Source organism: Chrysemys picta, chromosome 16 (genome assembly GCF_011386835.1).
Source record: "Chrysemys picta bellii isolate R12L10 chromosome 16, ASM1138683v2, whole genome shotgun sequence".
NCBI lineage: Eukaryota > Metazoa > Chordata > Testudines > Emydidae > Chrysemys > Chrysemys picta.
The window spans coordinates 16,119,474-16,146,248 of NC_088806.1; the positions used below are offsets into that span (position 1 = coordinate 16,119,474).

Below are 26,775 nucleotides of genomic sequence, written 5' to 3' on the forward strand. Positions count from 1 at the left end.
GGGTGTGTCGAGTTGGGCACCAAAAATCAGAGGCCACACACGGATCTGTCAGCTGAAGCGGCACATTTTAATGGTGGGGGGCGGGGTGCTCCCTCCCCCCGGGTCCCCTCTGATCTGAACCGTGCAGAGGTTTTCAATCTGCCCTGGGCACAGAATCAATCAAGTGCATCATCAAAGAGTGCCCCCAGCAGCCAAGAACAGAGGCACATGTGCAGCTGCTGCCGAGGCAGCCGTGCCAAGTGACAGAGGCGGGCTCCAGCCAGACAGTCACTCGCCGTGACATAGCAAGTGCTCTCGCTCGAATGGTTCCCAGCCTGCAGCGCCGACGGCTCTGGGGTGGACACTGCTCCTCTGGGCTGCTCTGTAAAACCAAGGGGCTGAGAGTCCGCTGGCCAGGCACAAACCAGCCTTGGCATCACAAACCCAAAGAGGTCAAAAGTCATGAGTCAGGTGCCCCCCAAATTCATGAAAGTGGCTTTAAAATCATGAGATTTATAAAAAAATATGCTGTTTTGGTGCTTTTGGGGGAAATTTTTGGCTGCCTTGGGTCACAGCCACTTACTGTTTTTCATGCCGGCTGAGAAGCTCGTGTCATCACCTGACTCCAGGAGCTGGGGCTTTAAGAAAAACACCAAATATCATCAGGTTTATAATAAAATCATGAGAGATGGCATCACAGCAGCCAGCCACTGGATTCCTGTGGTACCTGGCAGGGCCACCAGAGTTAGTCACCAACAGACCCACCTAGGGCAGGCATGTCCCCCGCACAGATACACGTGTGCACTGTGGGGACAGGCCGCTGCCCCTGGAGTGAGTGGAGAATTCTGATCAGGGAGCCTTTTGTACCCACTTTGCTCTTGCTCGGCACCACTGTAAATGGCTCCACCAAGTGCGAAGCAGTGGAGAATCCGGGCCCTGGAGGGGCCTAGACTAACACCCGGATCCAGACATCCCTATTGACAGGAGAGTTACTGCTGGTCCTGGGGCCACTACTGGCGGGCACCGGATGTTTGTTAGAAGAACTCAGGGCATTTATCTCCAAAGCCAGCTCTCCGCTCCCCTGACCCAGAGCTCTCATTGACGTCAGTGGGCATTGGCTTTCCCCCATGGTGCACCAGTCAGTCAGCGGAGTGCTCTGGTACTGGCGCTGCGCAGAGCCCGGCAGCCAGGTCACGGGGCTTGGCTGGACCCTGTACAGTTCTCTCCCTGGGGTGAGGGGTCAGAGTGAGATCCCGAGAGGACACCATGGGTGGTACAGAGCTCCGCGTCTTGGCAGGGCAGGATAAGAGGGGATTGCTCTCCCCACGCCCCTGCTGCCCCCTCAGGCTGGGGAAGGAAGCCGTGGTCTGATCCAGGAAATGCCTTCCCTGTGTACTCCCCCATCCCCAGCATGCCTGCTCAGGTCCCAGTTCCCTGCTAGCTTCATCTCAGTGGAGGGCAGCCAGCTAGCTCTGGGGCTGGGAGCTGGCTGCCCCTCTCCTGGCTGTGATGAACCATCTGGGCAGCTCCCCCATAGACTCTGGGCTCCAGCAGGCTGCAGAGGGGGAGTGCTGCAGCTGGCCTGCACCCCAGCGCATCAGCACCAGGGCCTGGACACTCGCTGCCCTCTAGTTCAATCCTTCAAAAACAGTGGGCGGCTGGGAAGCCTTAATCTTCTTCCCTCTCCCCACCACCTGTCCAACCTCCCACTGCCTCCTTCCCCCAGCCACTCATGGCTCCCTGGCCCCTCTGACCTCCTCCCCGCCCCGTCCCGCCTCAGCTGTCTCTGTACCCCCCAGAGCCTTTCTCTGAAGGACTGTCCAGCCCCCTCCTGCTGCCCCACCTTCCTCTGAGCTGCCGTCTGTGCTGAATGATCATCCGAGACCACGCTGCATTGGGAGCAGCTTCCATCGTGGGGGGCTGACCGATCCTGCCTCTTTACGGCTCCCTAGAACCTTCCCTCTGTCTCTAGCAATTCGTTAGCGTGGGTCTGAAGGGCACAGCAGAAAAATCACACGCCTGGGAGTGTAATGGACGAGATTCTAATAGCAAGGGCTGGCTTGGAAAAGAACCGAGCAGGTCATAATGGAAGGGATTAGTATGAAAGGATTGGCTTGGCTGAGATGGGATGGGAGCCAGCTGGATGGAGAGCATGGAGGGGGGTGTGGTGATGAGGGATGGAACGGGGCGGTTTGGAATGGATTGGATGGGGAACGGGGCAGAGTGCATCGGAAGAGGCTGCAGCAGGTGAGCTCACATCCGAGCTGTGTGTTTGGTCTCCCCTAGTTCCCGTTCCGAAGCCCTTCCTGCAGATGACCGACCCCACGCCGGTGGAAGGCACGGTGGTGACGATGACGTGTGCGGTGAAGGAGGGGACGCCTCCCATCGGGTACTCCTGGCACCGCCACACCAACAGGGAGGGTGCGGTGGCTGTCGCGGAAGCTGCCGGCGGGCTGCTGAACCTGACAGCGGCTAACCGGACTGACATGGGCTGGTACGCCTGCACCGCCCACAACGAGGTCAACAGCCAGTCCAGCGACAGGATGTATCTCGACGTCATTTGTAGGTGACCTGCAGGCAGGAGCAAACGTCCTGCCCCTCTGCTTTGCTGTCACACGCCCCCCTCCAGGCCCAATCCTGCCAGCTGCTGAGTGCCCATAACCCCTACCAAGGCCGGTGGGAACTGGGGTTCTCAGCACCTCCCAGCACTAGGCCCCTAAAGAGCGTCTCCAGAGAACATAACCAGGGCTTCCAGACTCTCTTCCCCCCGGCCCAGAATCCTTGTGCTGCTTCCCAGGCACCCCTGGGCACGTGGCCCAAGCAGCAGCCCAGCTGCCCCGGTGTCTGACAAGGAATGAGGATTTGGAATGGGAATAAGATTATGATCCCCCCAGAAAACAACTGCTGGCAACCACTTTGGGGGTCATAACCCCATCCCTGTCCCCAGCATTGGGGGTCAGAGCGGACCCCCCCTGCCATTCCTGGGCTACAGAGCCCCACGTCCTATTCCTGGACCAAAAAGATTCAGATAAACGATCCAGCTGCCGGACGGTCATCTGAACAGAGCCCCTCCCCTTCCTGCCATCAGCCAGGTGCTAACCACCTCCTGCTTCATTCTGCAGATGGCCCTGATGAACCCGTGATCAACGTTGAGCCGTTTGCTATTAACCAGAACGGCTTCTCAGCTAACGAGCAGGAGGAGGTGATCCTGACCTGCCTGGCCCCTTCCAACCCGCCCAGCCACTACATCTGGTTTTACAACAGCTCCCAGATCTACTCCGGCCAGAAGTATGTGATAGCCAAGATCTCCCGGACTCAGACGGGCACCTACACCTGCCTGGCCCAAAACACACATCTCAATACGCGCACTCAGACCACCATCATCCTCACCGTCTACTGTAAGTGCGTCCCTCCCCGTGGCTGGGCACGCGGCCATCTGGGCATGCGTTCTCTCTGGCATGTGCAGCGGCATCCCCCTTCTGGTCCCATCTTCTCTGTCCTCTGCATTTCCCTCCCTTACTTCCCTTCTTTGATTCTCATGGTCAACCGTTAGCTAAAGAGGTACCAGGACGCTAGGGAAGAGCTCTTCAGGCTTGAGAGTGGGCAGGTCAAGTCTCATGAGAAGAACAGAGAGGTTTCTACCTCTGTCGGTCCCGCATGATCCAGACCAAGCAGGAACCCAACCTTTGTGAGAGCAGAATAGCCCCTTCCACAGGACAAGTATCACTCAGGGCTTAGCACCTCGGGACGGAAGGGGGGCAGTGTTGTGAGATCGATGGCGTGTGTAGCCTAAGGCAGCTGTTGTGTTCTTTCCGGTCGGGCTCCTCCAGCGGGGCCGTGGGGGAGCAGAGACGGGGTGTGTAAGCGATCCAGAGGCAGGTCGTCTGGCAGATGGTCGTGAAGAGAGAGTGTTTGCTCACAGCCGTGGCGAGCACAGCAGTAAACACCTGTGCGGATGGTTCCACTTGGTTTGGATCTACAGCTTAGGCTGCGGTGCCCGAGGGCCCGGAGAGTGAGCGCTGGGAGAGGCACTGGGCCACGTGATGACAGCGACCGGGGAGCGGAAATGCGTAAGAGAGCTGAATTCCCTGCTGAGGCCTCTGAACCGGTAGCTTTGTTCCTGGCAACATCCACCTGCTCCCCCTTCATTTAGACCAGGTGTCAAGCCCTCCAAACCCTTTCCAAGCAGAGCCAGCCATTCGAGGGGCCAGATTTCTGGGCGAGGCCACTGGACACGTTCCAAGATATTGATGTGGGGGATGCTGGCAGCTAGGGAGGCTGGGATGGAGGAACTGTCATGGGGGGCTGGAGAGGATCTTGGCAGGTGGGTTGGGGGCTTGTCACAAGGAGAGCAGGGGGATTTGGGCAGATCAGCGAGTTGGAAGGACTGGTCATGGGGACAGGGTGGATTCCGGCAGCTGGAAAGCGTCACTCAAGGGGGACGCTTGCCATGAGGGTGCTGGAGGGTTGCGGCAGCCGGGGGAGGGGTTGACTCTAGTCAACAACAGGCACTGAAACTGTGACACTTGCAAAGCTGGCACCCGCCTGAAGAATCGGCGCCAGCTCACGCTGTGTCCAAATGTCTCTGGCTCCGCACAGCGGGGGAGACATCTTGCGGACTGTCGCCGGCGCGCCGGAGCGTCTCAGAGCCGCTGGGTCGCTGTCCTGTCCCCGGCGCGCCAGAGCGTCTCAGAGCCGCTGGGTCGCTGTCCCGTCCCAGGGGCGCCAGAGCGTCTCAGAGCTGCTGGGTTGCTGTCCCGTCCCAGGGGCGCTGGAGTGTCTCAGAGCCACTGGGTTGCTGTCCTGTTCCTGGCCCGCCAGAGCGTCTCAGAGCTGCTGGGTTGCTGTCCCGTCCCAGGGGCGACAGAGCATCTCAGAGCCGCTGGGTCGCTGTCCTGTCCCCGGCGCGCCGGAGCGTCTCAGAGCCGCTGGGCCACTGTCCCGTCCCCGGCGCGCCGGAGCGTCTCAGAGCCGCTGGGTCGCTGTCCCATCCCCGGCGCGCCAGAGCGTCTCAGAGCCGCTGGGTCGCTGTCCCGTCCCTGGCGCGCCAGAGCGTCTCAGAGCCGCTGGGTCGCTGTCCCGTCCCTGGCGCGCCAGAGCGTCTCAGAGCCGCTGGGTGGCTGTCCCGTCCCTGGCGCGCCGGAGCGTCTCAGAGCTGCTGGATCGCTGTCCCGTCCCCGGCGCGCCAGAGCGTCTCAGAGCCGCTGGGTCGCTGTCCCGTCCCCAGCTTGCTGCTTTCTGCCCTCTGCAAACTCCAAAGGTCTTGGGTGTCACTGGGTTGAGGCCACAGCTACCCCACCTAGGGTACAAACCACCATTCCGGTGAGGGGGCAGCCTTTACGGAAGAGGGGCCACATGCCTGCCCTGCCCCTCCCTCACACTGGCCCTGTCTCAGGCGCCTTGCTGGGGAGCAGTCTCGTGGTACCAGAGGGACAGCAATGTGCCAAAGGGAACTCGACCTCTGTCTCCATCGGCTGCTCTTGCTCCTCACGTTCGCACCTTAGCACTGACGGTGGCCAGGGCCCGCCCAGCACGTCTTGGGCTTAGCGATCCAAACCCACGTCGCCGGTCGCCGAGTACCCTGTGCTCTTCCTGCTCCTCTCCATTGCTCCAACGGCGCTTCGCCAGGGAGCTGGCCCCATTGGGAAGAGCCCACAGAGCCACACAGACAGAGCTGCCCCATGGTCCCTGGCCCCAGTGCAGCTCCTGCGCATGGCAGCCCCAGGCAACAGGCCTTGTGTTCTTCCCAGTGTTGGTAACTCCTCTTGCTGTTGATACAATCTTTGCCCCACGCACAGATCTGCCCGAGGGGAAGCCCAGCTGCACACCAGTCCCTGCTGCCAATTTCCGGGACATTGCTCTGCAGTGTTCGTGGCCAGGCGGGTTCCCCCCAGCGCGGCTGCGGTGGGTGAGAGCCGGCCGGGAAGCAGATGCTGCGGCGTCCTACTCCAATGCTACCAGAATCCACCGAGGGGTGGACGTCCGGAACGGCAGCTCGTACACCTGCCTGGCCTCCCACCCAGCACTCAGAGAGGATGCTGTCTGCACCACCACTGTGTGTAAGTACCCTCGCCCTGCCCGCTCAGTGCCGCCCAGGAATAGAAACACCACTGCCTCTTCCGTAAGGCAGCCGGGTCCTGTGCTCTGCCCCCTGAGAGCCCACGCCAGCTTGTGGAGATGGAGTCTCCAGCTGGCGGCTAGAAACAAGGCTGATGCTGTGGGAAGCAGCTCTCCAAACAAGGGCGCAGTTCCTCCTTGCTTACTGTAAGGCCTCAAGCGGACATTCAGGGCTCCAGGGGCCCTGGGTAGATGGCACCATTGGTCTGGCAACAGGGAGCTACAGGGGTACTGCTTGATTGCAGCACTGTGACCCGGCTAGTGAAGGTGACTTGTGTAGGAGCTGGCTTTGCTCTGGCTCTCATTCCCAGAACGGAAATAGGAATAAGGTGCTGATGCCCCCAGTGCAAACACTGGTCCTACAGGCGAGATGGCTGCAGCGTCAGGAACCCGTGCAGCCACGAGACTAACTCTCCAGGCTCGCCTGTATTCCAGAACCACTTCACTCTGAAGGGGTTTTGTTTGTGAGGTGCCTGTTGGCCATGAAATCACTTCCAGGGCCTGCAAAACCCCATCGTGGTGCCAGGTCACATCATGTCCCGGTGATGGCTTTGCCCAATGGGATGATGTCACTCATCCCATCCCATCACAATGAACCAACCCAGCGTTACGACATAAATGTCCAAGGGGCGCTTGTGCCTGACTAAGATGACGGGCTCGGCAGGCCGTGCTGGTCCCGTGGAAGCAGACACAGGTGGTGCAAACCCCAGAGAGTGCTGTGGTCAGCAAGCTAGCCCAGCACCCAGGGGCTCAGGACTCTCATGGGAGGTGCAGGGAGGTCTCCAGGGGTGTGGAGGAATGTTAGGGATGTTGGCATGTTTTCTCCTGGTTCCTTCATGGCCTGGTCTGGTCCCTCAGTAGAGATAACGCTAACGGGCTGGAGAGCCTGTGGGACTGTACCTCAGGCTTGATTCTCCTCTCACTCACACTGATGAAACTCCATGGAGCTCCCCGCAGGGCCAGCGAGTGCTGGTTCTCTGGGGTATTTACCGCATGAGGCCCAGAGTTTGAATGTCAGAGGTTCTGGGGCAGAAAGTGCCCTTTGGGGCATATGGAAACACCCAATTCTTCCCAGTTTATGTGGGGAGAGCAGAGACCTGGGGACACGTATGATAGGACGTGCAGCATCTCCACCAGGTGAGATGTAGGCAGGGATGCTTGTCTCTAAGATGCTGCTGTCTCTGTCCCCCAGGGGTCCCCGTGGGGAACCCCACCTGTTCTGCCATGGCTACGAAGCAGAACGAATTCCTCATGCTGTCCTGCGACTGGGCGGGAGGCCTGCCCCGTGTCACACTCTGGTGGAGAGACTGGCGGAACCGCGTGCTGGGTGGCTTGAAACCATCCAGCAACATCTACGTCATGCAGTCCAACAGCACCCTTGGGGGCAAGGAGTTCACGTGCATCGCAGCCCACCCTCTGCAGGCCAGAGCCACGGAGTGCCTTGTCCGGCTGGGTAAGCAGGCCGGCTGCCACCTGGCGGGGCCACAGGGACTCGTGGGCCATGTAACTGCTGGCAAAGCAAGTATGGGGAGTGCGGGTGGGATGTGGCACCAGTTCTGCAGTTCCTGGAGCCCTGACCGAGAGGCAGATTTCCACAGGGAAAATCCAGGCCGGGTCCGGCTCATGAGAGTGTCCCAAGGCATGTGTCAGAGCCCCAGGTGGGGACCGGGTGCCATGTCCGTCCTTCACTGGCTCATGGCAAATGTTGTGTGAGTGACAAACCTCACCGGCTCCCAAGCCTCAGTGCTCAAAGTGGCCAGAAAAAAGTGAGGGGCTCTGAAAGTAACATTACATCTGCCTCCCTCTCTCCCCCCCTTCCGCCCCAGCCACAGCTCTGCTCCTCCTGCAACTCAGGGGCTCTTTACCCCCCTCCCCAGGCTTGGAGGAGGCTGCAGCGAGTCCCCTGTGCCCCCTCCCAGCCCAGATGCTGGAGGGGAAGGCGGGAGGGGCAGAGGAGTTGTCTCATTGCTCACAGGGATTGAAGGGGGATGAAGGGACAGAGCTGCCCTGAGCTGCTGGGCCCTCTCTGCTCCCCCCACCCCTCCTGGGAAAATGGGGTCTGCTCCTGAGGGAGGGGGCAAAGCTCTGGCTGCTCCTACAGCTGCTCCACCCCAAGAGGCAGGGCAGGGGGCTGAGGCGGGTTCAGGGACAAGGCTTCTTGAGCTGGCAGATGGGGGAACTGTGCCCCGATGACAGGCGCACTCAGCGCAAATGCTAGGGGAGGCGGCCCTGGCGGGTGCTCTGTGTGCATGTAAGAATGGCCTCGTGGGCTCCCATGGCCGTCGTCTTGGTGATTCCTGACTCAGAGCACTTGGTTTGCAGCCCAAAGCGTTCCTCACAAGGGGCCAGCAGTCCTCACTCTGCCTTCAGAGACACCTGTGCTGTCTAGGGTTGCCAGGCATTCGGTGTTCAACGGGACCTGGGTGGCTCCTGTCAGCATAGTTGACAAGGCCATTAAAAGTCCGGTTGGTGGTGCAGCGGGGCTAAGGCAGGCTCCCTGCCTGCCGTGGCTCTGCACGGCTCCCAGAAATGGCTGGCATTTCCCTGCGGCTCCTAGGCAAAGGCGCGGCCATGGGGGCTCTGCGCACTGACCCCATCCTGAGCGCTGGCTCTGCAGATCCCATTGGCCAGGAACCACGGCCAATGGGAGCTGCGGGGGCAGGGCCTGCAGATGAGGGCAGTGCACAGAGCCACCTGGCCATGCCTCCGCCAAGGGGCCGCAGGGACAAGCTTCCCAGGAGTGGCCTGAGGTAAGCGCTGCCCGGGGCCTGCACCCCAAATCCCCTCCTGCACCTCACCAGCCTGCCCCAGCCCTGAGCCCCCTCCTGCACCCCAAACCCCCTGCCTGGAGCCTGTACCCCCAGCTGGAGCCATCACCCCCTTGCCCCCCAACCCCCTACCCCAGTCCAGAGCCCCCTTCCACACTCTGAACCCCGCCTTTCTGGCCCCACCCAGAGCTCACACTGCCAACCGGAGCCCTCACCCCCTCCCGTACCCCAATCCCCTGCCCCAGCCCGAAGGCCCCAGCCTCTCACACTCTGAACCTCTTGCTCCTACCCCCCTAGCCCAGAGCCCCCTCCTGCATCCCACACCCCTCCAAGGCCCCACCACAGCCCAGTGAAAACGAGCAAGTGAGCAAGGGTGGGGAATGTGAGGGGGAATGGAGTGAGTGGGGGCGGGGCCTCGGGGGAAGGGGCAGGGCCTTGGGGAAGGGGCGGGGCATGGGTGTTTGGTTTTCTGCAATCAGAAATTTGGCAACCCTAGTACAGTCCCCCTGTCATCACCGGGGTGCTCAGGGGTTGTGGAGGGCAGAATTTGGCCCTGCACTGGAACTGCAAATTAGTTACCAATCCTGGTGATGCTGCATGAGCTGGAATAGACCCTGGCTCCCCTCCCTGACCTGGGCTGCCCTGCAGGGCTCCCGGGATAGACCCCGGCTCCCCTCCCCGGGATCCCCACAGGGCTCCCAGGACAGACCTCGGCTCCCCTCCCCGGGATCCCCACAGGGCTCCCAGGACAGACCCCGGCTCCCTTCCCCGGGCTCCCCGCAGGGCTCCCGAGACAGACTCCGGCTCCCCTCCCCAGGCTCTCCACAGGGCTCCCAAGACAGACCTCAGCTCCCCTCCCTGGCTCCCCTCCCCGGGCTCCCCGCAGGGCTCCCGGGACAGACCCCGGCTCCCCTCCCCGGGCTCCCCACAGGGCTCGCAGGACAGACCCCGGCTCCCCTCCCCGGGCTCCCCACAGGGCTCCCGGGACAGGCTCCTGCTCTGTTGAGAGTGAGGTGCCCTGCCCTGGGCACTGCTCTCACTGCAATATCCCCCGTGTCTCTCTCTCTGGACAGATGTTCCCAAGCTGGCAGCCGAGCGCACCGAGGTGTCGCTGTTCGAGGGCGGCGAGGTCCAGCTGGCCTGCGCGCTGCAGGGCCCCCACCTGGGCTCTGAAGTGTTCTGGTTCAACAACAAGCACCAGGTGATCCGGCCGGACGCTGCGAGGTACAGGCTGCAGCAGGGCGATGCCTGGTTCAACCTGACCATCCGGGACACCGAGTGGATGAGGGACAGCGGCACCTACCACTGTGCGGCCGTGAACGCCGTGGGCAACACCACCGTCCCCATCAGGCTCCGCGTGAAGAGTACGGCGGGGCAGGGCGGGTGCTCATGGGAACCATACAGGGGTGGTGCGGGGTGGGGGGGACAGACGGGGTCTTGGCAGAGTTTAGAAGGAAGCGGGTAGGAGTGTGCTGGGAAGAAGTGGATGGGAGGGTCTGGGGGGGCCATGGGATAGGGAGGCGCAAGGAGAAGTGGATGGGGAGGTCTGGGGCCCCATAGCAAGGGCTGGGGGCCCCATAGCAAGGGATGGGGGAGAGGAAATGGATGGAGGGGGTCTGATGGGGTACACCGGGAGTGGGGAAGTGGGTAGGGAGTTTGGTGGGGGCCCACATGGTGTGTGGAAGGAAGGGAAGTAGTGGAAGGGTCCGGGCCGGGGTGGAGATGAGGGTAAGGGTGTGCTGGGGAACGTGTGGGCAGGAGGTTTAGTCATGGGCATGTTCTGAATGCAGAATGGTAGAAGCATAGCAATGGTGGGATGGGAGGGAGCTCGAGAGGTCATCCAGACCAGCCCCTGCACTGAGGCAGGACTACGTATTATCTAGACCATCCCTGACAGGAGTTTGTCCAACCTGTTCTTAAAAAACCCCAACGATGGAGAGTCCACAACCTCCCTGGGCAATTTATTCCAGGGCTTAGCTACCCTGACAGGAAATTTTTCCTAATGTCCAACCTAAACCGCCCTTGCTGCAATTTAAGCCCATTGCTTCATGTCCTGTCCTCAGAGGTAAAGGAGAACAATTTTTCTCTCTCCTCCTTGTAACAACCTTTTACATACTTGAAAACTATTATCATGTCTCATCTCCTCTCCAGACTAAACAAACCCACTTCTTTCAATCTTTCCTCATGCGTCATGTTTTCTAGACCTTTAATCATTTTTGTTGCTCTTCTCTGGACTTTCTCCAATGTGTCCACATCTTTCCTGATGATGTGGTGCCCAGAACTGGACACAAGACTCCAGCTGAGACCTAATCAGCGTGGAGTACAGCGGAAGAATGACTTCTCATGCCTTGCTTACAACACTCCTGCTAATACATCCCAGAATGAAGATTGCTTTTTTTGCAACTGCATTACACTGTTGACTCATAGAACATCAGGGAAGGGACCTCAGGAGGTCATCTAGTCCAACCCCCTGCTCAAAGCAGGACTACTCCCCAATTTTTGCCCCAGATCCCTAAATGGTCCTCTCAAGGATTGAACTTACAACCCTGGGTTTACCAGGCCAATGCTCAAACCACTGAGCTCTCCCTCCTCCCTCATATTTAGCTTGTGTCCACTCTGACCCCCAGATCCCTTTCGGCAGTACTCCTTCCTAGGCAGTCATTTCCCATTTTGTACGTGTGCAACTGATTGTTCCTTCCTAAGTGCAGTACTTTGCATTTGTCCTTATTGAATTTCATCCTATTGACTTCAGAAGGTTGGACAAACACGTTGTGCAGCCCTGGGCTCCCCAGAGACCATGGGGTGAACTCCCAGGGGTTCCTGTTTCATTCACCCCCTTGGTTTCTATGACACTGAGTGAGGTCATGTGGGACTCTGGCAAACCCCAGGCTCCAGGGACTGGGCTGAGGCTGGTTTCACTCCAGGTGGGGGAGGCAGGTGCAGCCCTTTATTACCTGACTGGCCAGTTAAACCCTGAATGCAGCGAGAGAGGAAGGGAAGGAGCGTGTGCGTGAGAACGTGTGTGAAAGATGAGGTGTTTTTGTGCGTGTGTGTGATGTGCAGGTGTCCGGTGTCTGTGAGGCATACAGGGGATGTGTGTGTGTGTGTGTGTGTAGCATGGGGTCGGGTGTGTGTGAGGTTGTTTCTTTGCGTGCGTGTGTGTGTATGTGTGTGAGCAGCATGGGGCTGGATGTGTGTGAGGTTGTCTCTCTGGGTGCGTGTGTGTGTGTGTGTGTGTGTGTGTGTGTGAGCAGCATGGGGTCGGGGGGGTGAGGTTGTCTCTGGGTGCGTGTGTGTGTGTGTGTGTGTGTGTGTGTGAGCAGCATGGGGTCGGGTGTGTGTGAGGTTTTCTCTCTGGGTGCACCACTGACACGCTCCCTACCCCCTGCAGAGTACCCGACGCCCCCCAACGTGACGATCAGCAAGCTGATGTACACCCGGCAGCGCACTGAGGTGCAGCTGGAGTGGGTGACGCAGGGCTCGGGGAACCTGACCGGCTTCGTCGTCCAAAGGCAAGAAGCAAAGAAATCCTCGCTGGGCCCGTCCCGGTCGGCAGCCCGGGCCTGGGAGACGGTGGCCAGTGACATAGAACCTGACATCCGGGACCACAGGGTGGGCGGCCTGGACCCGGCGGTGGTGTACGCCTTCCGCATCCTGGCTGTCAACCACCGCACCACCGGGCACCCGTCCGAGGGGAAGACCCCAGGTGAAGTGACTAGGCCCCAGACTCCACTATGGGGGCTGGAGTGGGGGATCCCCTACTGCAGCGGCTGTCCACCGCCCACATGTCCAGAACCCTACCTCATCTCCCAGGGCTGGGCCTGTGTGGGGCCGGGGGTGTGTGTGGTCTGTTGGGGTGTGAGTGAGGTGGGGCTGTAGAGAATGGCGGGTGTATCTCTGTCCTGTTCCAGCTAGACAGGTAGGACTGGGCAGGATTAGCTTCCAAGCCCCATTTATTCACCCAGCCCCTTTAGGATTCTTGTCACATTGGGATGAAGGGCCTGGAAAGCAGCCGGCTCCCAGGGCCACGTCCCTCCCTGGGTGTGAATCACAGCAAGCAGGACAGGCCTGTGTGGAGCTGGCAAGGCTGGACAAATCCCCACAAGCGAGACTGGGCCAGAGGTGAGTAGGTCTTTAGCACAGTTGGATTGTAGGGATATAGATTGGTGAGATTCCATTGGGGTGTAGTGGATGGTGTCATTGTATCAGGGTGTAGGGGATGGTGTCATTGTGTTGGGGTGTAGGGGATGTTGTGATTGCACTGGGGGGTGTAGGGGACGGTGTTGTATCGGGGTGTAGGGGATGGTGTGATTGCATTGTGGTGTTGTATTGGGATGTAGGGGATGATGTATTATGATGTAGGGAATGGTGTCATTGTACTGGGGTGTAGGGGATAGCGTTGTATTGGGGTGCAGGGGATGGTGTCACTGTATCGGGGTGCAGGTGATGGTGTGCTGGAAGACCAACTAGCATTGCCACATCATGCAGGAAATGTTTCAAGTGTTGTAGTGGAGCTGAACAAAACTGCTCACAGAACCTGATCACTGGGCCCTGCTGGTGCAGTGGAAGATGGCTGGGACCAGGGTGTTGTGAGTTGGGAGTGCGGGGTATTGGCAGTGCAGTGCGGAGGATTCCAGGAGTGGAAGAGCTGTGGGTGCTGTAGTTCAGGATTGAGGAGCATTGGCAGTCACTTTGTCTGTTTATTCGTGACCGGGGTCAGCTATGAGCTTGGGGAGAAGTGCGGCATTGTACTCAAATTCCACCCAGCATCACAATCCCAGAATCTGAGCAGCTGAGTGCATTGTCATAAACTGATGAGCAGTGGCCTGTAAGCATTAGGTTTCAGAGTTAACACCCTGAGGCAATAGGAGCAGGTCACACCTCCTTTACAGCTACTGGGCCTGATTCTGTTCTCACTCACAGCTGATCAGAAATATTCCTGGAGTGTGTGAGATCAGAGTGGGACCCGAGGGTTCTCTCTGTCTGCAGACTCATTCAGACCACGCTACAGCACGGTCACACTTTGAAGTTTTCTTTGCAGACAGGGGGAGCCAGAACCAGATTTGTCCCCAAATTGAAGGTTAAATTCTGCAGCACTGTTAGAGCCATTGGTGAGACGCTGGTGAGGTGCAGTGGCCAGGCCTGGCTCGCCAGAACTTACAGAACAGGAATTCTCTGCCCTGAGAGAGGCAGGCAGGAGGCACAATGCCAGAGTCAAGGGCAACCTATGGACCGTTTCTTGGGTAGCAAAGGGATCTTGGATTATAGAAAGAAGAACAGGGGTACTTGTGGCACCTTAGAGACTAACAAATTTATTAGAGCATAAGCTTTCGTGGACTACAGCCCACTTCTTCATATGCATCCGAAGAAGTGGGCTGTAGTCCACGAAAGCTTATGCTCTAATAAATTTGTTAGTCTCTAAGGTGCCACAAGTACCCCTGTTCTTCTTTTTGCGGATACAGACTAACACGGCTGCTACTCTGAAACCTTGGATTATAGAGCGGATTAGATGCTTAACCGTGGGGATTTGTGCTCATATGCGGTGTTGAAGAGAAGGTAAGGAAAACGTTCCCCTTTCAGGGCAGGCTGCCTGGGAGCTTGGGCATCTTGGCCCGGATCAGCAAAGGTATTTAGGCTCCTAAATCGTCAGTGGAAGTTAGGAGCCTAAATAGGTTTGTGGCTCTCGCCCCTGGTGCTTCCTGTGGAGCAGGGAGTCAGCTGGGTATACCCCCATGGCCCATTTCCTGTGACTGCAGGCAGGGTGCTTGCACTGGGCCATGGTCCTTTCCCACTTCACTTCCTGTGCGTTAGTGGGGAGCTCTGGCCTCGGCAGTTTCAATCAGGCATAGACCGATCGCCAACCAGGTCTGAATCTCCCATGGCCCCCGCTGAGGGATAGAGGAGAACACCCACCTCTGTGCTCACTGAGCAGCTTCCAGCCAAAATGAGCTCCTCCTAGCTCTTGCTGGAATTGCCGCCTATGGAGCGAGAGGGGCCTGGTTCAGGTCTCCACTTATGGAAAAGTTGTGTGGAATTTAATGGGAAATGCCACCCCGTCCATTGGCTTATTGAGCCCCCCTATGGGGTTTGAGGAAGACTATCGCTGCTCTAGGCTTCACCTTCTCTTGCATTCTGTAGGGGAATTGCTCTGGGAAAATAGAGATTTCCTCCCTATTAGGTCCACAGGACTTATCCACTGGGCCCCCTTGGAAACGTACGGGGTGCAGATACCCCACGTCCAGCCACCAGAGAGGGACTCTGATAACTGCCGTCATCTGGCTGGCTCATGAGCAGAGGCCCAAGGAACACCCCCTGGGTCTGTTGGGGTCATTTGGCGCATGGGGCACTTCTGTGCCAGCAAAAGATTTCCCTGGGGTGGCAGGTGGGACCAGTGGGACATTATCAACCCATCCCCCCCTTGGTGTTAGCTGCCACAGTTTGCTGCAATCCGGTGCATGTCCCTCCCGGACGCCCCGTCTCCTCAGGACAGCATTAAGAGGGATTGGAAGCATGAACGTCCCTGGCTGGTCCTGGATCGAGACTGAGGGGGTTTCTCTTGAGCACGGCTCTGCTCTGCAGGGCACGAGTAACAGCTGCTGGGAGCCACCGAACTGCCCTGCAGCTTGGATGGGCTTAGTTAGAAAGGGCTCTCCGGGGCCTGACCGTGACCTCCATGAAAAAGTTACCATGGCAAGGAGCTGCTCTAGCAACAGGATCCGCCCTGTGTGTGTGATCAGCCAGTGAGAGTTAGGCCTGATGATGCAATGCTGCTAGCGGGGGATTTCCTTGACCAAGTGCTGATGACCTGCTGGAGTGCTGGTGCGGGGAAATCTCTGCAAGGTTCAGCTCTTGTGAAACTCAGTAGGTGTCTGCCTAACAACTCCTTTCTAGGATGACATGAGGCCCAGGGCAAGAGGGTGCTAGGTCTGAAATGGTGTCAGCATGACCAGAACGAACCCCCGCTGCTCCTTCTTCTTCCCGTGCCCCTTCCGGGGTCCCTCTGTGCCTCCTTTTTCTGTCCCTGCCTCTCCGTTTGCCTCCTGCATGGCCCAGCCTGCTGTATCCCCCCAGCTGACCCTGATGCATGAGTCGCCAGGAGTGGGTGTCGATTCCTGGCGGTGCTGTGCAGTGTGGTCTGGGGGGGACCCCGTCTCTGAAGACTTCAGTGTGATTGTCACTTCTGTTCCCCATCATCTCATCATCCTAATTGCATGGTTTCCTGCAGAGGATTATCCTTCCCGGGGAAGCACACCCCACCCTCTTGCTCCAGATGTCACTGCACAGCTCCAAGAAGTCATTCTGCTCACTTGTTTACTTGTCACTGTTAGCCCTGGCTGCGGTTCGGGTTGGTTTCACTCACCCGTGCTGTCTCTGCGACACAACAGAATCCACGCTGCATTCGTTCCGATAGGGGATACAACGGGAGGCTGCTCTGAGTCACACTTGCACAGAGGAAGCTACTCCAATTTGGCTTCATTATTTATACGACTGGCTTAAAATACCCTCGAAATTCCTGGAAAATGACTTCTCTTTGAAGTGCGATTTCTCCTGAAAAATGACTAAAATGGTCCCTTCTCTTTGCTGGCTGGGAAAAGATTCGTTTTCCCCTGCAAAAATTTGCAACAAAAACGAAGTGTTTGTTTTCATTGAACTTTTCCTTAACAGTTGGGGGTGGGGGGTTGTGTAATCAAAAAACCAAAAACGTCTCCGTTTTTGGCATTGATGTTTTCAGTTATAGCCCTACAATTTCTGATGAAAATGGGGATTTTCACCAAACGATTTCCATCTTCACCGAGAAGCCATTTCTCGTCACTTAAAAAGTCTCAGCAAAAACTTTTCAACCAGGTCGGCCCCCTGTATGCACAAAAGTTGGATCTGCTGACTTTAGGGACCAAAACAAGACCCAAGCAGCTGATTATTTGTAGTGCCATAGCACCTAGGAGCCCCAGGCATGGACCGTGCCCCGTTGTGCTAGGTGCTGTACAAACCATAGAGCAAAAAGACAGTCCCTGTCTCTTTGAGCACAGCTCTGCCGAGCTGGCTTGGCCTGAACACCCCGCCATGCAGAACCAGCCCAACACCTGGAGAGGCAGCTGAGGTCTGGTCCGTCCTGGGCAGCATGAATAGGACCCTTCGTTATGTCCCGATTGGTTGAGTTGTGCAGCCAGTCAGGGTGCCTGGGCCTTGCTGAGGTCAGAATGTGGCCTGCAGAACCTCCAAAACAGAGGCTGACGCATGAGAAGGGGCGAACTCAGTGTGACCCTCAGATCCCAGGTTGAGTCGGCAGGGATGTCAGCAAACCCCCTTTTCCCCTGGGCACTGAGTACCTTTAGGGAATAGCCATGGAGCCCCGTGATGCCCTTTTCAGACAGAGAGACGCATTTTAAAACCTGCTTCAAGGGTGTTTCTCTGAACAGCTCCCCAAGGGGTGCTGCTAGTGGACATCTTCACCAATGTCGCTGGAGGCAATGATCCATGGACATGTCAAAACCAGGGTGTTTGGGCCTTCTCTGCTGCCTTTCACGGGAGGGACTCAAAACACTTTCTGAACACTAAACCACACAATACCCCTGCCAGGCAGGTAAGTGTCATTGTATAGATGGGGAAACCGAGGCACAGACTGTCAAAGGGACTGGAAGCCTGGCTCACACCTCTATTCAGTAGCAGAGCTGGGGATAAAGCCCAGGGGTCCTGACCAGTTCAGCACTGTGAACACTGGCTCGCCCATTCTCAGATCCCTGGGGGATCTCTGCACAACCATGGCTGCTGTTAAAACAAGCCCTGACCAGCTTAGATGGCGTTGATGGTAGGACATAGAATGAAAAAGAAATTTGCCCCAGGTTAACCAGGGGGCATCTGAGTTGAGAATTGAACTCAGGTTCCCATGAGGCTCCGGACCGTGCCTGAACCACACGCCCCTCCTTCCTTCCCAGCGCTAGACGTGACCCCTCTACAAAAACCGAGGAAGAAATGGGTGGATTTTCTTGCCCATCTGTATGTGTCCGGATTTGATCCAGTGGGTCAGTTAAATGGGGGCCGATCTCTCTGCTCAGAAGGGATTGTAGAAGCGGCGGAAAGTTTTCTGGTGCGGTTGTTTAATGCTCAGAGCTGGCCCAGCCACACACAGAGATCGGCCCCGCCCAGAGGACATGGGTGGCGGGTATCATACGCCAGGGGAGGTTAAGCCTCCCCTAACCCAGGTCGTGGCCCCGCCCACACTTCCCCCAAGGCCCCGCCCACACTCCCTCTCTCCCCCAAAGCCAGCGGGGGCTCAGGGCAGTTTGGCTGGGACTCCTCCAGCCACGGGGGAGGGAGAGTGGGGGACTCAGGGCTCTGGTGGGTGAGGGGCGCAGACGGGGTGGGGTAGCAGCGGGGCTTCTAGCAGAAGGGGTGTGTCCCAGGGGGCATAGCCTCCCCAAAGGGGGGTTCCCGCACCGCCCATGCCGGCAGCGCTTACAAACTGCAGCCAAAATCAAAATCTTCCTCCTGTGGCAGGCGCTAGCAAGGCCAGTGGCTGCACCCCCGTTTTCTGCTGATTGCTCCCTTTGCGGTGCTCGCGTTTCCCCCCACTGCCTCTCCGTGGCTGTGCTGGGGCCCCACTCAGGGCAGCCCCTTACTCAGCGTGTGGCTCCGGATCCTACCGACAGCTGGTGGGCCTGGTTCTCCCCGGGAATCTGCCGCTGGCCTGCCCTTACGCCAGGTGGACTCCGGCCCATGGAGAGACCCATCTTCTGCACTGCAGCCCTTCTCCTCCCCTTCCCTCCCTGCTCCACAGTGGCGCGTCCTCCCAACCAGGGCTGAGCTCATCCACCGGCTAGGAGAGAGGTGGCCAGCTGGGCTGGGCTTGTGGCCGCTTAGCCACGTCAGCTCTGTCCCTGGGCCTGCCCCGGGTCCGACCTGTTCTCGGTGGTGTTTTAAACCCGGGGTAAGTGAATTGTCGCTGAAACTGGGCAGCAGCTTGCAGTGCCCCCAGCCAAACGCCACGAGTGAGGCGGGGGTGGGGCCTTACGGATCAGAGCTCCAGCAGGAGGAGATATTTGGGTTTCAATGCCCCAATTTGGAGTGGGGCTGACCTGACTCCCGGAGGGTCATTAGAACATGCTCCAGTGGTTACAGCACAGGCCTGGGGTCCAGGACACCTGGGTTCTAGTCCCTGCTCTGCAGCTGACTTGCTACGTGGCCTTGGGCAACTCCCTTTGCCACTGTGTGTCTAGTCTCCCCCCTGTCCAATGAGGGTAACGGCATCTCCTGCGCGCAGTGCGACCAGCGGGGGCAGTAATCACACAGCGAGCTCTGGGCACTGCTACTGGCCGAGCCAGGGGCCTCCTGTGTGTCTGTGTTAACAAACCCTTGTGAGCTGCTCTGAGATACGCGAGGGGTGAGAGCTGGGGGGCCAAGGGGTCTGCACCCCTGTGTGGGCTGTGTGGCCCTCGCCTGGAGAGCAGGTCCCTGTCTCTAGCAGGCTCCTTGTGCAGGGATCCCCAGCTTGGGCTGCGTGGTGCTGAACGCCGGCCTGCTCTCTCTCTTCCAGCTGACCCCCCTTTCAACGCCTACCCCGCCGTGATAGGCGCTGCAGTAGCAGGGATGGTCGTGGCGGCGGTTGCCTCTCTGCTGGCGTTTCAGTACATTGTCCGGAACCGGGACAACAACCCACGTGAGTGCGGGGGAGGCCGGGGCCCCTTCTCGCTGCCACTGGGGCCGTTCCGGTCAGGGGAAGCAGGCACAGCGGAGAGCACAGGGCTAGAACACGGGGAATGCCCATGCAGCACAGCTAGACTGGGACCCAGCCGATGGTGCCTGGTGCTGCAGTGACAGATACACCCTGAACGCTTTAGACTGGGAGGCAGAGGTGGATTAGGAGGGACACGGTGCCAGGCAGAGGTGGGTTAGGAAGGACAGAGTGTCAGGCGGAGGTGGGTTAGGAGGGACAGAGTGCCAGGCAGAGGTGGGTTAGGAGGGACAGCGTGCCAGGCAGAGGTGGGTTAGGAGGGACAGCGTGCCAGGCGGAGGTGCTGAAGTTAGGAAAGACAGTGTGTCAGGTGGAGGTGGGTTAGGAAGGACTGCGTGTCAGGCAGCGCGGCTGGGGTTAGGATGGACAGCGTGCCAGGTGGAGGTGGGTTAGGAGGGACAGCGTGCCAGGTGGAGGTGGGTTAGGATGGACAGCGTGCCAGGCAGAGGTGGATTAGGATGGACAACATGTCAGGCGAAGGTGGGTTAGGAAGGACAGCGTGTCAGGCGGCGGTGGGTTAGGAAGGACAGCATGCCAGGCGGAGGTGGATTAGGATGGACAACATGTCAGGCGGAGGTGCTGGGGTTAGGAAGGACAGCGTGCCAGGCAGAGGTGGGTTAGGAAGGACAGCGTGCCAGGCGGAGGTGGGTTAGGAAGGACAGCGTGCCAGGCGGAGGTGGGTTAGGAAGGACAGCGAGTCAGGCGGAGGTGGGTTAGGATGGACAATGGGCCAGGCGGAGGTGGGTTAGGATGGACAGCATGTCAGGTGGAGATGCTGGGGTTAGGAAGGACAGCGTGCCAGGCAGAGGTGGGTTAGGAAGGACAGCGTGCCAGGCAGAGGTGGGTTAGGAAGGACAGCGAGTCAGGCAGAGGTGGGTGAGGAAGGGCAGGGTGCCAGGCGGAGGTGGGTTAGGAAGGACAGCGTGCCAGGCAGAGGTGGATTAGGATGGACAACATGTCAGGCGGAGGTGCTGGGGTTAGGAAGGACAGCGTGCCAGGCGGAGGTGGGTTAGGATGGACAGCGTGCCAGGTGGAGGTGGATTAGGAAGGACAGAGTGTCAGGCGGAGGTGGGTTAGGATGGACAGCGTGCCAGGTGGAGGTGGATTAGGAAGGACAGAGTGTCAGGCGGAGGTGGGTTAGGATGGACAATGGGCCAGGCGGAGGTGGGTTAGGAAGGACAGCACGCCAGGTAGAGGTGGGTTAGGAAGGACAGCGTGCCAGGTGGAGGTGGATTAGGATGGACAGCATGTCAGGCGGTGGTGGGTTAGGAAGGCCAGGGTGCCAGGTGGAGGTGGGTTAGGAAGGACAGCATGTTTGGATTAGGAAGGACAGCGTGTCAGGCGGAGGTGGATTAGGATGGACAGCGTGCCAGGCGGAGGTGGGTGAGGAAAGACAGCGTGCCAGGCGGAGGTGGATTAGGATGGACAGCGTGTCCAGGTGGAGAGCTGCTAGAAGGGCAGAGAGCTGGTAGTCCTGAGCAAATGGCTCAACCCTCTCTGCAGTTTGGGGTGTCGGGTGCCGGAGCCGATGTCAATGAGTGTGAAAGTGAATGAACCTCCTCATCCTGTGGCTAGAGTGTCCAGCGCAAAGGTTTTCCTGCTGCTGGCAGGGACGGCTGGGCTGCTGGCACAGGGCTGTGCGTGAACATTTCCTCTGGTGCTGCTCAGCATGGAGGGCCTGCCACTGCCCAGGGCCTGGCCCGGGTTAAGCACATTCATGTGGGATCTAGTGCTGGGAGCGGCTCTTACACTGTTATCTCCTTGTGTTGTTCCCCAGGGCTGCACGACCTGCTCTTCGGCATGTAAGTGTCCTGGGACAGCCATCCCCATCCCTCAGTTGTGATCAGACACCCTCGCCCCCCACCGCCGATCACCCCCGGCCACCTTCCCCTCCTGGGACTACCCCGCTGATCACGCTCTTATCCCCGAGCTGCCTCAGGTGTAGCTCTGAGAGCTCGGGACCTTGTGGTGTCCGAGGCTGGACCCCCAGGGGCTCAAGATGTGGCACTCCAGGCCAGACCCTCAAAGGTGCTTAGGCTCCAAACTTGCACTGAAATCAGTGGACCTGCTCCCAAGAGCCAAAAGCCAGGCCAGACAAACAGATCTGGACAAACAACGCGTCACGAGGGCAGCCCCAGTCCTGCCCAGCGTTCCCTTGGCATCACCCCCCGCACCTCCTTCCCCATGGCTCAATTTGCCTTTCCTCCCCCCACCCTCCTGCTGGCCAGACGCTCCCTTCACGCACGTCCGGGGACTTGTTTCCATGGCTCTCTAGCTCCACCCCAGCACCCATCTCCATGCACAGTTCCCCCCAATGGACCCCTGGCGCCTGCTGGGCGGTCTGTGAGGAACGGTTTTAGGGACATTCCCCCCCGTGTCCCCAGGGCTGGCCCAGAGGCTCATGAACACATCAGCACTCCGGAAGACGCTGAGACGGCCGCAGGCATGGCAGAGGCTGAGACGGGCGGGGAGCTTGGGGGCACATCCCCCACATCCCCCCCGGTCGGGGAAGCAGCAGCAGGTAACTGGGGCCCAAGTGCAGCTGATATGACAGTGAGGGGCCCAGCTAAGCACATACGCTAGCCTGCATTTGAGGGTAAGCCTGCCTAAGGTGCAGCCTGTCACGTGAATCATTGGTCATCACGTCTGGTGCTTGGCTCTGGCTGGCCCCGGCTGAGGCGGCAGAATGTGCTAGCAGTGGGCAGCTATGTAATAATCTGTCCTGACCTTTCTTCCTGACCCTGCAAATGACTGACTGGGTTGTGCCTTGGAGCATGAGGGTTTATCTCCCTTGTTTATGGCAGTAGTGCGCAGGCCTACTGTGCGGGGCGGGCGGGCAGGGGCAGTTAGGGTGGGCTAAGGGTGTTCCTGGAGGACCCTGGTGTGCTTACAGTCCTCACCCAGGGCCATTTGCTGTCTGGAGCTCCCAGCTCTCAGTGATTTGCTGTGTCTCTCCCTTTTGCAGAGTGTCACCCAGAGCCCCCTGCATCCACCCAGGAGGCTCCCCCAGCTCCAGATCTTGCTGATGACGACCCTCCGGTCAATGTCACAATCACAGTGACTGCGACATCGTGAATCCCAGCCGGCCCCCATCAGACCCATTCAGCACCCCTGCCCCGCAAGAAGGGCTGCAGTCGGGGGAGGGGAAGGGGATCTGGCATTTACAGGGCCCCTGTGCAGGGACTGGCATTGCCAGACTGTTAGGGGGCGGCTGAGAAGAAAACGGCCCCTGGGTACAATGCCCCAGAGGGCAGGAGCCAACGTACCAACGCACGGCCTGGAAGGAGGGTTCGCCGTGGGGCTTGGAATCCGCTGGGGTTTTGGCCCTTTCTCCCCCTCCCCCGCCCCATAGCGATTAGCAGGGTGGCGCTTTCCCGTGCGGCTTAACTCGCTCCTCTGTGCCCAGCGCTGAGCTCTGCAGGTGGGACAGAGCCTGGGGAGCCGGCCGGCTGGCGACTTGCAATCGCTGCGCCCCTCTCTGGGAGTGCCGGTGCTGGTAATAGTCGACGGCCCTGCTGACACAAGGGAGCGGGTTTGGCTGGAGTGACCAGGAGCAGCAGCCTTGTCTGTGTTAGCTGGAGATGGCCACACGCCGTCCTCCCAGCCTTGTTCGGAGCCAGGATACGGAGGACAGCAGCGGGTGCACCTTAGCCCCACCTCCTGGCTCTGCTGCCTGGGTGAGGGGCTGTGGGGGCCCTAGCTGGATTTGGGTTAGGGGGCTCCATGGGGAGCCAGGATAGCCGAGGAAAAGCCCAGGTCCTTTGTGTGAGCCAGGAAGGGGTTGGAGCCCCCTCGTCCCCTGCTGGCCCTGACAGACTCTTGGCAGGCCTGGTGGAAGCCGAGGGGCACAGGGTCCTGGCAGAGCGCTGCCCTGCGCCCCTGGGACCAGGACCCAGGCCCTCTGGGGAACTGCCCAGCAGCCCGAGGCAGGCTGGGGCTGAGCACCGGGAGGACCAAACCCTCTGCGTGCCGCCCCTAGAACAAGGCTTTTTATTGACGGGACACACACGCTGCAAACAAGGGGATGTGGGGCCCCGGGCTGGATTCGGGCCCCTGCAGCAAGGCACAATCCCCTGCGAGCAACTCCTTCACGGCTCGGCCCACAGCCCGGACTGGATGGGCAGCAGGGAGGGTGCTGAGCCTCGCCCCAAATCTGCCCACTTACTTAGGCGTCTAAGCTGAGCTCTGGTGCAAATCTGGAGGCTGGGCTATACCCTAGCCGGAGGCCTGGCTGCCTTAAAGGCACAGTACTAAATTCCCTTGTCAAGGCCTTACATCGCCAACCCCCCACGTTAAGCTGTAGTCACTGAACCGGCCAGTTCCCCCTTTGCCGTGGGAGGCAGGGTTGGGAGGGGCTTCCCGTGCCCAAGGGACTGCGTCTAGGGCAGTGGCGGCGGCTCATCGGCAGAGCCCGGCAGCACCGACGAGCAGGGCCTTTCCTGAGATCCAACTCTGGGGGCGTTGTAAGTGCCAAGGGAGTGAGGCGCACAAGCCCCATGGAGAGTCACTGGGGATTATGCGCCTAAACCATTTGCGCCAGCTTCACAAAGGTGTTATTGACATACCTTTCAGGAGCTGGGCCCTAGTTCTTTGGACCGCCCCACCCTAGGGGGCTTCACCCCTCTCAGGCACTGCAGCCACCAGTCTCTCTGCAAGAGCTCCCCAGGCACCAGAGCCTGCCAGGATCCCTGAGGCCTGGCTGGCTAAGGCCTGCGCCACACACAGCGTTTGCCCTGATATAACTGTTTGTGCGGGGAGAGGGAGGTGTTATTTGTTTTACCCATAGCCTTATCTCGGTACACCCCCTAGTCTGGACACAGTCATATGGATCTGAAAGGCCGTGTGCTGGGGTAGCTTATCTTGCTTGCCTAACTGGCATACGCTGGACCGGTATAAGCACTGGGTTATACACCTTAACTCTCCTGGTGTAGCTAAAGTGGCCAAACCGTCTAGTGTAGCCAGCCCTTAGGTAGCAAGCCCCGGGTATTTCTTGGCTTTCCCATTCTTTTAACAGCCCACCCTCCCAGCGTCCTTTGGCCAGCAGAAAGCTGCAGAAAAGTCCCCCCGTGTCTTTCCCATTCACCTGCTGCAGTCAGGTCATGCATTCAGTAATAAAGTGGTAGCTCATCAATTAGGGAGGAGGGATAGCTCAGTGGTTTGAGCATTGGGCTGCTAAACCCAGTGTTGTAAGTTCAATCCTTGGGGATTTGGGGCAAAATCAGTACTTGGTCCTGCTAGTGAAGGCAGGGGGCTGGACTCAATGACCTTCAAGGTCCCTTCCAGTTCTAGGAGATAGGATTTATTTATTTATTTATAATCGCACATTCCTGCATCCTCAGTCCAAGCCTTAGATGCTCTGGTTAGTTAGCACCTTCCAGCCAGACCCTCAGAGGAAGAACAGGAGCATTATCCCTGTTGACATATGGGGAAACTGAGTCACAGAGTGGAATATTGACTTCCCCAAAGCCACACCAGGAATCAATATGCAACCTGGGACTCAGGGGAGGATAGCTCAGTGGTTTGAGCATTGGCCTGCTAAACCCAGGATTGTGAATTCAATCCTTGAGGGGGCCATTTAGGGATCGGTAGTGAAAATCTGTCTGGGGATTGGTCCTGCTTTGAGCAGGGGGTTGGGGGTTGGACTAGATGATCTCCTGAGGTCCCTTCCAACCCTGATAGTCTCTGGCTAGAAACCACAGTCCTTGATCATCCCCCTTTTTGGTAGGCCATGCTGCCTTCTTTCCTCCACAGACTCTAACCTGTTAGCCTGAAATCCCACACTGTTAACAGGTGCTGACCCTGCTGGGAAAGGGATAAGTGAGTTCTACTGCCTCACCCCCATCAGTGACTAGTTACCTACCCAGGGTATCAGGGAGGTGGGAGTGGCTTGCTGCGGGGAGAGGATCTGGGGTGTGGGCTGAGCAGTCCTGTGGGAGGAGCCCAATGAGCAGCCCAGCCTAGGGAGAAGGGTTGAGCTGAGCTTTCGAATTGTATTGTTAATTTGTTTGTGTTAATAAAGCCAAACCCCCAGAGGGGTGAGTCTGGACTCTGCTGTGTGAGGCCAGCGTCTGAGAGCAGATCGGGCGGGTCTGACACTTGCTCCCGTGTGGTGCGTGCGGTGGGATTTAACCCTCTCTGCCGAAGGAGGGAGCGCGGAATGGAAGCTGGGCTGGAATGGCTGATGGAACAGGCCCCGGAGGTAGCCCAAGAGACCCAGCAGCAGCCGCTCCAGACACTTATTAACACGTAGACCAGCTGGGCTGCCTCCAGTGCGGCCTCCCCAGGCCCAGTGCGGGTACCACTGGGCCCAGTGGGAGGAGTCTGTCCATTGGCCCTGGGGGATGCGCTGGCAGGTAAAGCCCTGCCCATTCACCAGCTGGAGGCCGGCATGTCACACACAGGGCTCCTGCCCCCCCCACCCCTCCTGCATGAGTGCTGTGGCCAGGGTTCAAGGACGACCCAGGCTGAGGAGAAAACCAAAGGGGCCCCAGGGCTGCAGGTGGGAGCTGGGGGAGCTCTCAGGGGAGCAGCCGCTCGGTTTGGTCAATGAAATGGGTGTAAAAGCAAGCGTGGAGACACCTAGCCTCGCTGAGGCCCTGGCCCAGACTAGGGGGAGCTGCCAGCCCCACCCGCTCATGCTCAGCTCTAGTCTGCGGGGAGCAGATCAGGGAGCTCCCCTCGCCGGGGGAGGGGGGGGGGCAGGATGCTACCATCTGGTGGTGGCTGCCAGCTGCAAGCCCCTTGGTGGGCATCGCCTACACCAGAAATGACCTACAGATGTGTCCCTGTGAGATGGGTCCGCCCAGTCCTTACACTGAGCCCCCTGCAGCAAGGCCCAGGCGAGGGCTGCAAACTAGCTCCCAGCCCTCAGCAGGCAGTTGGTCACAGCTGCCCAAGACGATGCTACAATGGCTTTGCAATGCCATTCTAGTAGGACGCGCACCAGCCTTTTCCTGCTGTCCCCAGGGACGCTCCCACCTCCACTTCTCCCAAGAGCCTTGTGGTGCTGGCGACCTGGCCCAGTCAATGGGCTCCAAGCACTTTACCAAAGTGGGTATCATGATCCCATCTAACAGGTGGGGAAACTGAGGCCCAGCGAAGCAGTGACTGGGCCCGGCTCACACGCTGATGCTGCATCCGAGCCAGGACAGCGACTTCCAGTCAGTTGTACGAATAGTCTCA

The 26,775-nt window shown here is 58.9% G+C and overlaps 1 protein-coding gene across 1 annotated transcript in view; it reads left to right on the forward strand.

The window, feature by feature from the left end:
* The window catches only part of VSIG10L2 (V-set and immunoglobulin domain containing 10 like 2), a 28,204-nt gene extending 2,579 nt beyond the window's left edge, over positions 1–25,625 (forward strand). The window contains exons 2-11 of the mRNA XM_065570517.1: positions 2,266–2,541; positions 3,102–3,377; positions 5,778–6,038; positions 7,289–7,549; positions 9,938–10,228; positions 12,256–12,570; positions 19,396–19,518; positions 21,371–21,395; positions 21,978–22,114; positions 22,559–25,625. Of these exons, the coding sequence (XP_065426589.1) occupies positions 2,266–2,541; positions 3,102–3,377; positions 5,778–6,038; positions 7,289–7,549; positions 9,938–10,228; positions 12,256–12,570; positions 19,396–19,518; positions 21,371–21,395; positions 21,978–22,114; positions 22,559–22,668 (2,075 nt within the window). The 3' untranslated portion in view covers positions 22,669–25,625. The remainder of the gene's footprint in view (positions 1–2,265; positions 2,542–3,101; positions 3,378–5,777; positions 6,039–7,288; positions 7,550–9,937; positions 10,229–12,255; positions 12,571–19,395; positions 19,519–21,370; positions 21,396–21,977; positions 22,115–22,558) is intronic.
* The last annotated feature ends 1,150 nt before the right edge of the window (positions 25,626–26,775 follow it).